This window comes from Eupeodes corollae, chromosome 3 (assembly GCF_945859685.1).
Source record: "Eupeodes corollae chromosome 3, idEupCoro1.1, whole genome shotgun sequence".
Lineage (NCBI taxonomy): Eukaryota > Metazoa > Arthropoda > Insecta > Diptera > Syrphidae > Eupeodes > Eupeodes corollae.
Window position 1 is genome coordinate 109,894,422 of NC_079149.1, and position 12,521 is coordinate 109,906,942.

The 12,521-nt window shown below is 31.3% G+C and overlaps 1 protein-coding gene across 1 annotated transcript in view; it reads right to left on the bottom strand.

Moving 5' to 3' along the window:
• The window catches only part of LOC129950350 (protein nubbin), an 89,239-nt gene that overhangs the window by 17,561 nt on the left and 59,157 nt on the right, over nt 1-12,521 (bottom strand). Inside the window, exon 3 of the mRNA XM_056062260.1 lies at nt 9,023-9,277. Within this exon, the coding sequence (XP_055918235.1) occupies nt 9,023-9,277 (255 nt within the window). The remainder of the gene's footprint in view (nt 1-9,022; nt 9,278-12,521) is intronic.

Genomic DNA, 12,521 nt, shown 5'->3' on the forward strand with positions numbered 1-12,521 from the left:
AAAACAAAGATTATAAGTCGCCTTTGTAATGTATGCATGTTTATTGCAAATGAAAGAAGTGGAAGGGAACAGATCTTAGTTCTTATTCTTAGCCAGCCAAAAATTGGGTTCAGTTGTTATGAACTATTCGGAGATCAAAACTTACCAAAAAATTCAATCGATTCCTTTAATTTATTTTAAGGACAAAATTTATCAAAGTTTTCTACAGTGAACTGAAGTCTTTAAGATAATAGAACAATTATTGAAAAATAAGTCTCTTTAGCTTCCCATATTCATAGGTCCAAGGCGCAGAAATGTATTTTACTATAAATTTACCTCTTTTATAAAAAAAAGTTGAAAAAGTTGGTTGGTTTAGAAGGCTATTATATGATAAGTATTTTGTTTATAGAGATTCTGCTTTTTATATACTGTTTTCTAACAAGACTCACTGCCTCCTTAAGGCTTAAAATAAATTGAAACAAAAACTCGTAAGTGTTACGTAGTATGAACAAAAATTAAAGGGAGTAATAATTCTTAGATAAAATAAATAAGGTCTATGAGTAATAACAGTTCCTTTAGATGACTTCATAATGAGTTCACTTCTTCATTCTTCACTGCATCCCACTGATACCCTTTTACTAAAAATATAACTTGGCATTAGAAAGAAAGACTTTCCAAGCTCGAATTCTGGAGTCAACTCGCTCTAAGTGTTCCAACTTTAAAATCATTGTCCGAAACAAATATACACACGTTGAACTAAGCTAGTTTTTTTTTATATATTGTTTAGTTTTTGAGTGCGTTGATGTTTTTCCACATTGTTCAAAGGTTTTCTACTTCAAGCTGCTGATTATTGTGAACACAAATAATTACCATTTGAATGAAACGAAGTGTCTTGATTTTAAAAGCTAAAGAGTTTTCAAAAATCGACTTGTGCAAATCAAAAAAAATAACATTTCTATTCGTTTGTCTAATAATGGTCTGAAATTTTAGACTTATTTAAGTTTTGTTGTATGAAAGTAAATCTTTTAGTTCATTATTTTGATTGTAAAATGTTTTTTTTTTTTCAAGTAAAAAGCGCAAAGATTTTCACAAAATTTTGAAAAGTGAATAGACTCTTCAATTATTCAGACGTTATCTGAAATGTGAAAATTAGAAGTGTTTAACTCGTTTAAAGTACAATTTTAAAATGAATTCGTATTATAAAGGGTTGCTAAGTCAATCTTTATGTTTATATTCATTTGGCTATGAAAATTATAGTTTTTTTTCCAATTTTAGACAACACAATTTTATTGGTACTTTTCGTAAATAGAAAACTTTATTTTCGGATATCGAAGTTAGTTCCAAGTTTTTCTACTCTTTGGTCAATATTAACTTATTTTTTTTGCATTCAAAACATTATTCAAAAGGTTTAATTTATTTATACATTATTTTACAACATCTTTTCAAAATGTAACATTTTTTTCGCTATAAATTGTCAGTTCTATGGATTAAAAAACCTCTACAAAATCAGATATTTGTGAAATGTAGACGATTCAACGTGTTAACCCTATAAAATTAAAAATTCATGGTCTTTGGTAAATTCGCACAAAATTAAAAACAAAAATAGCCTATTTCCATATTCTTGTTAACTATTATTTACTTTTTCATTTTCAAAGTGGTTATTCTTTTTTTTTAAGTTTTCGACAACTTTTCACTTATTTTTTTTTCTTATTTGCAAATACTAACTTTTCTTTCCATATTACTGAAAAGTTTTTAAAGTTCTTAATATAATTTGAAAGGTTTTATTGAAACAGCAAGAACAAATAATTTACAAAGTAACAAAACTTTTCCCTTTCAGAAAAGACATTTGCACTTTTCTAATTTGGATTTTGGTGAAACGTATTTTGCAATGAGGAAAACTTATCAATTCAATAATATCCTCTTTGCAAATTTACATTTTTTCTTTTGCAAAGTAAAACTGCAATGTTGCAAAGTGGAAAAGGTTTGGTGAATTCAGAATCCTGGTTATCAGGGTCAGGAAGGAATTCCACTTCAGTAAATAAAATACAATTTATGACGAGTGTCAAGTTAGCACTTAATTTTTCGATATTTAAAAAACTTAGTATGCAGCTAAGTTAAGTGATGTATATTGTTTTTATTTTGTTTTTGGTAACGCTGGTTTTGACAGGTCACATACATTTCGTTCTTTGTTTTACTTTTAAATACCTTTAATTTCGTCTACAGTTTAACCCTGAATTGTCTTACGAACTGAGAACACTTGCAAATTATCGAATTTGATAATCAAATTGAATGCTGTTAAGAAAGTTTATCGATCGGTTCTTCTAATTTAGTTAAATCGATTTACTGGGGTAAAAATAGACATTTGAGCTATTTTGACTAAATTTCACAGCAAATTTCCATTGTTAAACATTAACCCGCCAACACAATTACTTTCAGTGCAAACTGAGGAAAATATTGAAGCTGTATCGACCAGTGTTAGTGATGACCGTGAAATGTCGACTCAGCTCCATTCGTAAGCTTTTTAAAATATTGGTCAAAGAACTGAATCCGAACAATCAACTACACAGAACGAAAACAGTCATCCTATTGACTATTTTGGTAGTCAATATGACTATTTGGTAGTCAATTTTCAGCTGATAACCGCGATAGTCAATAGAACAATTTTCGATTGTCAATTTCGGAATCCGAAATTTTTTTACAATTTGGTAGTCAATATGACAACTTTAGTAGTCAATGTGACAACTTTGGTTGAAGGAAATTGAAACTACGGTTGTCATATTGACTAATTTTTTAGTCAATACTGCGGTAGTCAATATGACAACTGCGATAGTCAATATAACAACTGCAGTAGTCAATATAAAAACTTTGGTTGAAAGAAATTGAAACTACGGTTGTCGTATTATCTATTATGGTATTCAATACGACAACTGCGGTAGTTAATATGACAACTGCGGTAGTCAATAGGACAACTGCGGTAGTCAATATGACAACTGCGGTAGTCAATAGGACAACTGCGGTAGTCAATATAACAATTGTTCTATTGACTATCCAGTAGTCAATTAAAAAAAAATGGTTGTCATATTGACTATTTTGGTAGTCAATGCGACAATTTGGCGAAATTTCAGGTTGACTATCGACGATTGTTAATATGCCAACTTTTTTTTTCTGTGTAAAACATCACATTTATGGTGAATTTACTCTTGAAAAATTAACCAAAGATCCACTTTTACTCGTATATCAACAAATTATAATCAGTGATGGAGGTCATTTTTGTTTGAATAGATTCGTGAACAAGAAAAACATCCTTAGAGCTGCTAGAAGCATTGCCATCAAAACTAACAATGCATCCAGAAGAATTCAATGTTCGTTACAGATTATGTGCTGTCGAAATTATTAGGCACGGGAAGCCACGGGAGATTATGTGGCTAAGCTTTAGATTCAAACGAATATTACAAGCTATTTTCAGAAAATAGAAATTTATCACATTCCTTTCCATCCTATTTTCCTTGTTTCAGCTAAAATTGGTTAAACTAAAACAGCTTTAAACTAAAAACAGTGACCAATTTCATAAACTTATTTTCAGTATATGTTAATTATTTTAGCGTAATGTGTTATACCGAAAGCTTTTTTGACATATACAAAAACAAATTATCATTTAGTTCCAAAATCAGTGATTTGACCAATTGCTTCGTTTAAAAGTTACATCTTTCCTGACACCTGTGCATATACTTTTGGAACCAATCTAGTAAACTTACTTCTACTGATTTGTTAATATACGTTTTTCAAAAGCTGTTTCGTTAGTTATTAAAACGCAAGCCAAATTAGATTTCTTTGTCATGACGCTTTACAAAAATAATAATAATAAGACTCGACAATTCTGTATCCGTGGGAATAATTAAACTCCGCAAAACTTCTAGACAGCTGTCTCCCCCTTTGCAATAAATTGAAAACTGTTCCGAAAGAGAATTAAGATCTGTATTTGAAATAATATATTTTAACAATAAAACATAACCCTTAAGTCAAAAAATATACAAAAATCAGTTAAATTTTTGGGTTAAAAAAATCCTTTTTCTTCAAAATATCCTGCAAGGTATTGATTTTTCGAAAATGCGTAAATAATCCTTCTCAAAAGAAAAAGATAAATTAAAAAAAAAAAACTAAAATTACACAACCGTAAAACAGCAAATTTCTTTTCATACATAAACCCGATGAAAAATCCTTAAAAATCGTGAGAAAGTCCGTTATTTTTTGGTACATAACCAACAAAATTGAACTCAGTTTTACCTTAAAAAAGCAAGAAAAAAACTATTCCCCCAGTTCTGTACCCCGCAGAAGGCACAGCGCAAAAAAAACGTATTTCAAATTGTGCGCAATCAACCACTTTTTACTGTAAACTATAAGAAAATAATAAGATGAAAAAAATAGAATCTATCGTCCTTAAACGTCAACCCTAAGAAAATTTATATTGCATCTCCCTATTATGCAGGACTGGAAATATATTTCGAAGAAATTACGGTAAAAAATCCTTAAAAACATTTTTTTGTAAGAAACTACTTTTTTATTTCATTTTATATACTGAAAGGTCCTTGTTTTTTTTTGCTGTGTTTTGGTACCTGAACTGATTTTACCGATATCAATCTACTTAAACGCAATCAATGTCCTGCCACACAAACAAGTATAGGAATAGGGATGTCGGGAGAGAGAACAACATCATCATCTATGTACATCCACATCCTGCTGTGGCTATCATTCTTATAGTGATTGAGTATGGAAAATGCGCGCGCTTTTTTTTCTCGTCCTTTTATGTACTTTTTATTGAATTTTTTGATGCATTTTTTATACCTACCTGAACCTAAGGATAAGGATATTCATAGTAATTGCAATTGTGCACGCAAACAGCGTCTTCGTTGATTAATGACTTTTTTCGTAGTTGTTCTTAGGCAGATTGGGGAATTATCAAAGGAAACAGAAATATCAGATTAAAAATTTAAGGAAACGATGTCCTCAGGAAATGTAGTGTTTGCACAAAAGAAAGTCTACCTATAATAAATGTATGCGTAAAGTTATCACTCAAGTCATTTCTTCCGGAGATGCAAAGAAGATACAAAAAGATGGTATAAGATTGTTTTTTTTTTTTTCTTAAATAAAAAGGACTTTTTTACCTTCAAGGATGCATGAGAATTAATTTGAATGTCTGTAGCTCGGCAATTGTTTGAAAATTTTATTGCTTTGAGATAACCAGAAGTCAGTTTTTTATTTAGTTATGTCTAGTTTTTTGTTTTATGACATTTGGTTTGGTCCTGTGGTAATTTCTAAGGATTTGCTACCTTTGCATCTGACCTATATCCTCTTACCTGGTAAAGATACGACGACGTGTCGGATTTTACTTGTAGTTTTTTACGACTTTATTGTTTTATGGATATAACAGAATTTTATAGTTTAAAAAAACTACATACTTTAAAAAGAATGATAATAGAAGCTATATAATTTTTAACATCTCAATGCGAATCGCAATTAACGCGCCTACTTATACGATTTGTATTTTACGATTCATGCATATATCCTTGATCTTAAATAGAATTTTTAAGTCAATTTTTTTTGTTTGAATTTTATTTTTTATGATTTTTAACATTGGTATGCATATAGACCTGTATTCTAAGAAGGTCATGCGGTGCGTGGTAACTCTTCTCGGTTTTTTTATTTTAGTTTTTGTTTTGTTGATTTTTTGAGAACAGACGGTGGAAATAGGAACACATCCATAAAAAGGATGCGTGAGATGTTTTATGATTCAATTTTGTATATTATACATATTTTAAACGCCCGCACCACAGGATTTATTTAAGTTTCAGATGAAAATTAGACAAGAATACACAAAAAACGGCTGCTTCCAAAAAATAGTTTGATTTTTTTTATGACAGTTTTTTGTCTTACAGGGCGGGTACCTACCTGAGAACAAATTTGTAGATTTTCAATATTGCGGGAAACTTTTGTTTGGTTTTGGGATTTGCATATCTAATTTCCATATTTGGCTTAGTTTTTATAAAAGAAATGTGGAATACTTTTTGGTAAGTTTACTTCATAAATCATTATTTTTCGGGAAATATTCAAGGCCATTTTTTCCAAGAATTCAATCAGATAAAAATCATTTTTTATAGTGTATTTATTTATATAAAAAATAGTTTTTAGTATGAGTTTTGAGGATATGTTTTTTTTAGATACATTTCTTACAATCATATCCTTAAGAATTTTCCATTGAAATGATTCAATTTTTAGATTTTTAAAACAATTTGCTTTTTCAGAACAAAAAAACAAATAATTTAAATAGAACAATTTGTATGATTCGATGTCACTCAAAAAAAATTTTAAATAAAAAAAAATGTTTTAATTTAACAAAGTGTATCTCAAAACCTATGATCATAGTAAAATTTGAGGTTTGAATCCAATTTAACGTTTGATACGGGGTTTTGAAAAAAAAGATGGATGTGTATGCCATTGTAATGAAAAAGATATACCATTAGCAATGAAAAACTATGGTAGTTAAATGGCAGGTTTGGCTTCGGTTCCAAGTACCATAGTCTTTTCATAATCGTTAACCACACAAATTATAACTTTAAGTTGTTAAATCTATTATGTAGAGCATTGTCATTGACCTTTGTCTCAAGTATCGAATTTTCATACACTGTCATAAAACTTTAAGTGCAATTGTTTCTTCGTTATTAAATGCTGGTGTGCCCCAGGGCTCTGTTCTATCGCCAACACTCTTTCTCATTTTTATTAATGATCTCCTGCCTGCAACTTCTAATCCAACACATTGTTTTGCTGACGATAGTACTCTTAGCTTTTCATATTCGTTTTCAGACTCACATCCCTCTTCTTTGGATGTGGAATTGCAACGTCAAAATATGATAAGCTCATTAAATTCCGACCTAAACAGCTCTGTTCAATACTGATTAAGGAACCGCGTGGAATTTAATGCGTCGAAAACCCAATGCTGTCTTGTTCCGTAAAGCGAGAATTACCCTTCTTGCCATTATCCATGGATGGCACTTGCATCAATGAGACTCTACATCTCGATATTCTCGGTATACCCTCGAGTCAAACTTAGGCCGTGCTGTCAAATACAGAAATTCGTTCTTTAGCCGTACTATGCGAATGTGGAATGTCTTACCACACTCTGTCTTTCCTAGTCATTGCAATATCCAGGAATTCAAAACCAAGCAATTGCACCTACATCTCCTTTCAAACCCTCTCTCGTCTTCCTAGTGCTAACATTGTGTCTGCATAATATAGGGGTAGTAATAACCTCTTGAGTGTGTGCTTATTATAAAAAAAATCCATGTAATTTTAACATTTCTTGTTGAAACCTTACACTTTTAAGTCAAAGCCAGGTTTCATGTGAATAAAAAAAGGCTTCTTGTGATAGATATTTTAAAATAGCTAAAGCTAAATTCTTGTGGATTTAGATTACTCATTTTCAAGCTTAGGCTCTAAGCTGTATGACTTATAATAGCTTAAGCTAGAAGATTTTAGCTGAAGCTGCAAACATTTAAAGATTCCTGGACCCCCGACTAGAAAGCTTTGATTACTTTTTCTTATTTTTAGATTTCTCTTGTCTTGAAAACCAGAAATTAATGATCATGACTTTTATATTTATTTTGGTTTTTAAAAGAAGTTTTTCAGCGGATTGCTTATTAATTTTGAAGGGAAGCGGTACACTAACATCTAAACAGATGATGCATATATTTTTTAGCTGTCTAGGTAAACCTTCATTTCAGCTCGGTGTAGGGGGAGATCTTGGAATATAAGATTCAACGTACAACTTTAAAGAGTTTACAAAACTATTAAACACGTGATCATCTAAGGGGAGTGGATTAGAAGATGGAACTACGAGCTGTACAGCAACGTACGTAAACGTCTAAGCGTTCAGGTTTTCAAAACATTAGAAACAAAAATAAGGAGTCAAAAATACTTTAATGTATCTCTTTTAGAGTCTCAGAGATTTTCCTTTGCTAAAAAGTATAAACATGATTTTTTTCTTCCTCATACAAATATCCCGATTTTTAAAATTCTCAATTTTCCCTTTTTTTTCCCTCTATTTTAATCTTACTTCAAACAACAAGTCCAATGAAACTTTTTTTACAAAAATAATCAGCGTTTTATTAAAGAAAAAGTCTCCCTTTCTTGATTAGGAGATATCAGTTCTTGAAGGTCTAAGAACAATAAGTCGAATTAAAATAGGATTCCTGAATTAACCATCATTTCATCACTTTAATCCTGATTATTGATTAATGTTTTGCCAAATCAGAATAATTTCCCTTTGTAACAGCAAAATAAAAACTAGTAAAAAAGTCATAAGTCGACATAAAAGTGACACTAATTTCTTTGAACTGGTCCTCTTCTGCTTACACCTACCCTTATTTATCCCTTCTCAAAAATCCTTCACCTACTTTCATAAGTACAAATAAATTCTTAGAAGACCAAAAATAAACATTAAAAAGTTCAATTTTATTCAATTCCCTTTGCCTTTCCCAAAACCCATTCCACCCCAACCCAAAACGCAAAACTCTTCTCATGCAGATTGCATGCTAAAGTCCACACGCAGATTCTATAAAATAGCCTAGAAGAGAAAGAGGGCGGACTTGTATGGCGATTAAATAAACGAGGTCTAACCATGGAACTCTTATAATAGTTCTGAGTTTTCTGTGAAGCCATCAAACATCCAGAATGAAACTAGTTCAGTTCGTCGTAAATTTTATATATGTATACCCAACAACCAAAAAGGGCGGTTTAATTATAAAAGTTCTTAGATCTCAAAGAATCGCAAGTTGCGACTTCGACTACTGCCTTCAATTTTAATTAATTCGTGCCTCTTTTTCTCTGCCACCAACACCAACACCAACTTTACGATGATGGTCTTCTATTATGCAGAGCAGCGATAAAGAGAGGCGAATCTTTAAATGATTTTAATTTGACAGCTTCAGGTGATGGACGGGCTCTATCAGTTATCGGCGATTAAAATATATATGTATGCACATTTTCTTACCATCAAGTTTAGTTGTTGTTGTTGATTCGATTTCTATTGCAGGTCTGATGTTATGGTGATGATGGTCATCATTCGAGGATGCATCTTCTTCTCTTTTGACAGCTAAAGGTGTTTTTCGATGATCGATGATTATAGACTCATTGAGGAGGTTAGTTGTTGAAGCTGAAGCTGATGCTACTGATGATGGTGGGGGTGATATTCTGTTGTTTTTGGTTGATGATATTTGGTGCCAATTTTCCGAACGACAAGAAGAATCTGTAATGAAAATGAAAACTTGTTAGAATTCGCCATTTTCTTTTTTAACCCAACTATCAACCCTTTTCTTATATTCAAATAAAAAACCGTCAAATCAAAACCACCCAATCAGAGATATGATTCAAAAATCCTTGCTTCGCTGGCAGAGTGTAGAGAAAAAGGGTTGAAAATTTACATAATTTTTCAAATACCTAAACAAGGGTCCTTTTTTATTATGAGCTTGAATTTACGTGTGAAATAGTCTTTCTTTTCTGGTATACAGAATTTTGTATTTTGGATAAGGGTTGATTTACATAATGTTTCCCCTGAGGGGTAAGTTCGTTTTTTAAGCGCCATCAAAGAGATTTTTTGGATTTGTATATGTAAGTATTTTCACGTATAGGAGGTATACGCATAACGATAACCATTCACACGTATTTTATTTTTTAGGGAATCGGTATACCGACAATGACGACGAGAGGGTTTCTCAACTTCTCGACACACAGTGGGAGCAGAAGCAAATTGAAGGGTTCAATGTATAGTACAAAGCTAATGCTGATGATAGTTCGGGTTCTCTATGGTTCTGGAAGGTGGTTCTATTGGTTGAATCATAAAAAAAACGCATAATGGTTCCTTTTTTGTTGGCATGTGGACTTGGAGCACACGATTGGCTGCAGAACAACAGTGATTTTCCTCTTTTGTTGTCTGGATTGTATAGAAAATATAGGTAAGGTTTATGTATGACGAACCTGATTTGCACACTGGGGTATATCATTATAAAGTAAGTACTGCTTTTTTGCTTCTTCTATGCGTCGTCGTTTTTTTTTATCGCCATTGTCACGGGTAGGTAGGTTAGGTCCTCATAAACTCATAATCCACGGTTTTAGTTTTTTAAGATGTTTAGGATCTTTAAAAAAAGAAAAAATGGCGCGAAAAAGAAACAATTGAAATTTTGTATTCTTCTCAGAATTAAAAGACGACATTTGGTGTAAAATGTCTACTTTTTTTAGGGGTAAATAAAACTCGAAGTAAAGAAAAGATTTTAGGGTAAAAATGTAAAAAAATAAAAGCAAAAAAAACCCAACCCCTTCGGTAGTTCAACATATTGTTATTTTAAAATTTTAAACAAAGGGTTTTTTCCTCATAATTCTACATTTTTTGACAGTTAACGGTTTTTCTTGTTTCATTTATATTTAGCAATATGTTTCTTATATATCTTTTATCTACTTAAAGTCTTGTGTTAGACGTTAAAATATTTTGAGATTTTGAAGAAACAGCGCAATAAAATTAAAGCATTTTTTGTCAAAGGCTTAGGAGAAGTTCTTAAATTTAGGAAATCTCTCTCGTAAAATATGTAACACGTAATAGAGCAAACATTCTTTTTCGATACTTATTGGTAGAATTTCGTACTCAGTAATGTGGCCCATATAGACAAAAAAAAAGTTCACTGGAAGGTCCCGAAACTATTGTAGACAATTAAAGTAATTTTAAAATAAGTCGGTATTTTTAATTAGTCTTTTTTTATAGTTTTGAAAACAATTGTTTTTTAAACACCTTCAGTTTTTTTGTAGAATGTTTTTATTTCAAGCACATTCAAAATTCATTTAGGTACATGAAGTGGATGTGATATTAAACATAGTATTAGAATAGTAATAAAGGAATAGTTCGTATTGCGCCAAACGTTGTTCTAAGGCTATTTTGGTAAAACCACATTCTAGGATGTTTCAGTATTTCACTGGCGATTTATATTTGAACTTTAAGGTAAAATTGAAATCACGACGTTGTATCCTCATTGTTAGTGTTAGTCTTAAAAATATTGAAGTTGATTTTTCAGAATTCAGCTCTAAGTTAAATATACGACTTTTCTTGGTCAAAACTCGAAGACAACTTCAAAATTTGTTTTATTAAATGCTAGAAATATTTAGATAGTAGTAACCTGCTAAATTGTAAACGATTTTCATCAGAATTTTGGGGTTAAATTGATAAAAAATAATGCTTTATATTTCCAAGATTGATTGGTAAAATCAAGGGTACCTTGTAGGCCTAAAATTCCTCGGAGTTTGTGTAACTTAACCTGTATTGGAAGTTACTGGCCAAATTTCGTGACTAAAAACTTTGTTTTAACTCTGGAAGAAGATCGCCTTTTTAAAAATAATTTGGCGCGCAGCAAATGATTAACAACTTAGTAAAATCAACTTCGTTTTCTACTTCTTGCATACAGGTTCAGGTAGTAAGTTGCATAGTCTTGTTGATGATATCCTGCAGATTTTGGTCTTTTATAAATTCAAAGGATCAGCAATGAATTATAATTCATGACGAAATCGATTATTTGGTTTATTCACTTTATATGAATAGACAGTCGGATGTGTCGACCGAACGAAGCCATTATAGGCGCAATTGTTCTTCACTTTACGATTTTTTGTTATATCTCAAAAAATTGTCTCAACTTTTCTTCTGTTGCTGTTGTTGTTGTTTATTGGAACACAACATCACTTGTGCAAGGACCTGCATTTAGTTTTGCGCAAGATGCAGTTCCCACACTACCTTTGATTTGACTTTTTTTTCGTTGGGGATTGAGTGAGGGTATAGAAGCAAGGTATCTTTCACTTTTTTGTGTATAAGCATTTTTGCGGTATTAGATAAAAATATCCATCTGGATTTTGGACTTAACATACAGTCTTTGGGTAAGGAGGACACTTTAGGTTTTTGTCCTTTTCTAAAACGAGATTTATGGGTTATTTTTTTTTTCTTTGGATGCCTTCTCCAGAACTACCTTAAAAACTAGGTACAATTTTTCAAAAACACCATCCTTTGTTAACAGGTATAGATACCAATATAATTGCGATGGCGTATAGTTGATTTTTATTGTGAAATGTATGAAAAAATTACACAATAGAATTTTGCTGATGGGTGACGGTGATGAAAATAAAAGTCAGGAAAATAAGATTCAATTAAAATCGTAATACCGTAATTCGGTGCGTGTGTGTAGTTTTTTTATTCCTTACCTATGGTTTATAGGCTTTCTTTTAGGATTTATGTATGATTTAGTAAAAATGCAACATGTGACAGGTAATCATTTGGACTTAGGACAAAATCTTTCTTATAGTCGGGTGTGTAAAATCAAGAAAGAAAAAATAAGCCAAAACGAAACAGTTCTTAGAACACCAACGTACAAACAGATTATAGTTTTTATAAAATAACGATCAAATGTAGGAAGGTGTCCTGTCCATCAATAAAGATTATGACGGTGCCTTTTAATATAATG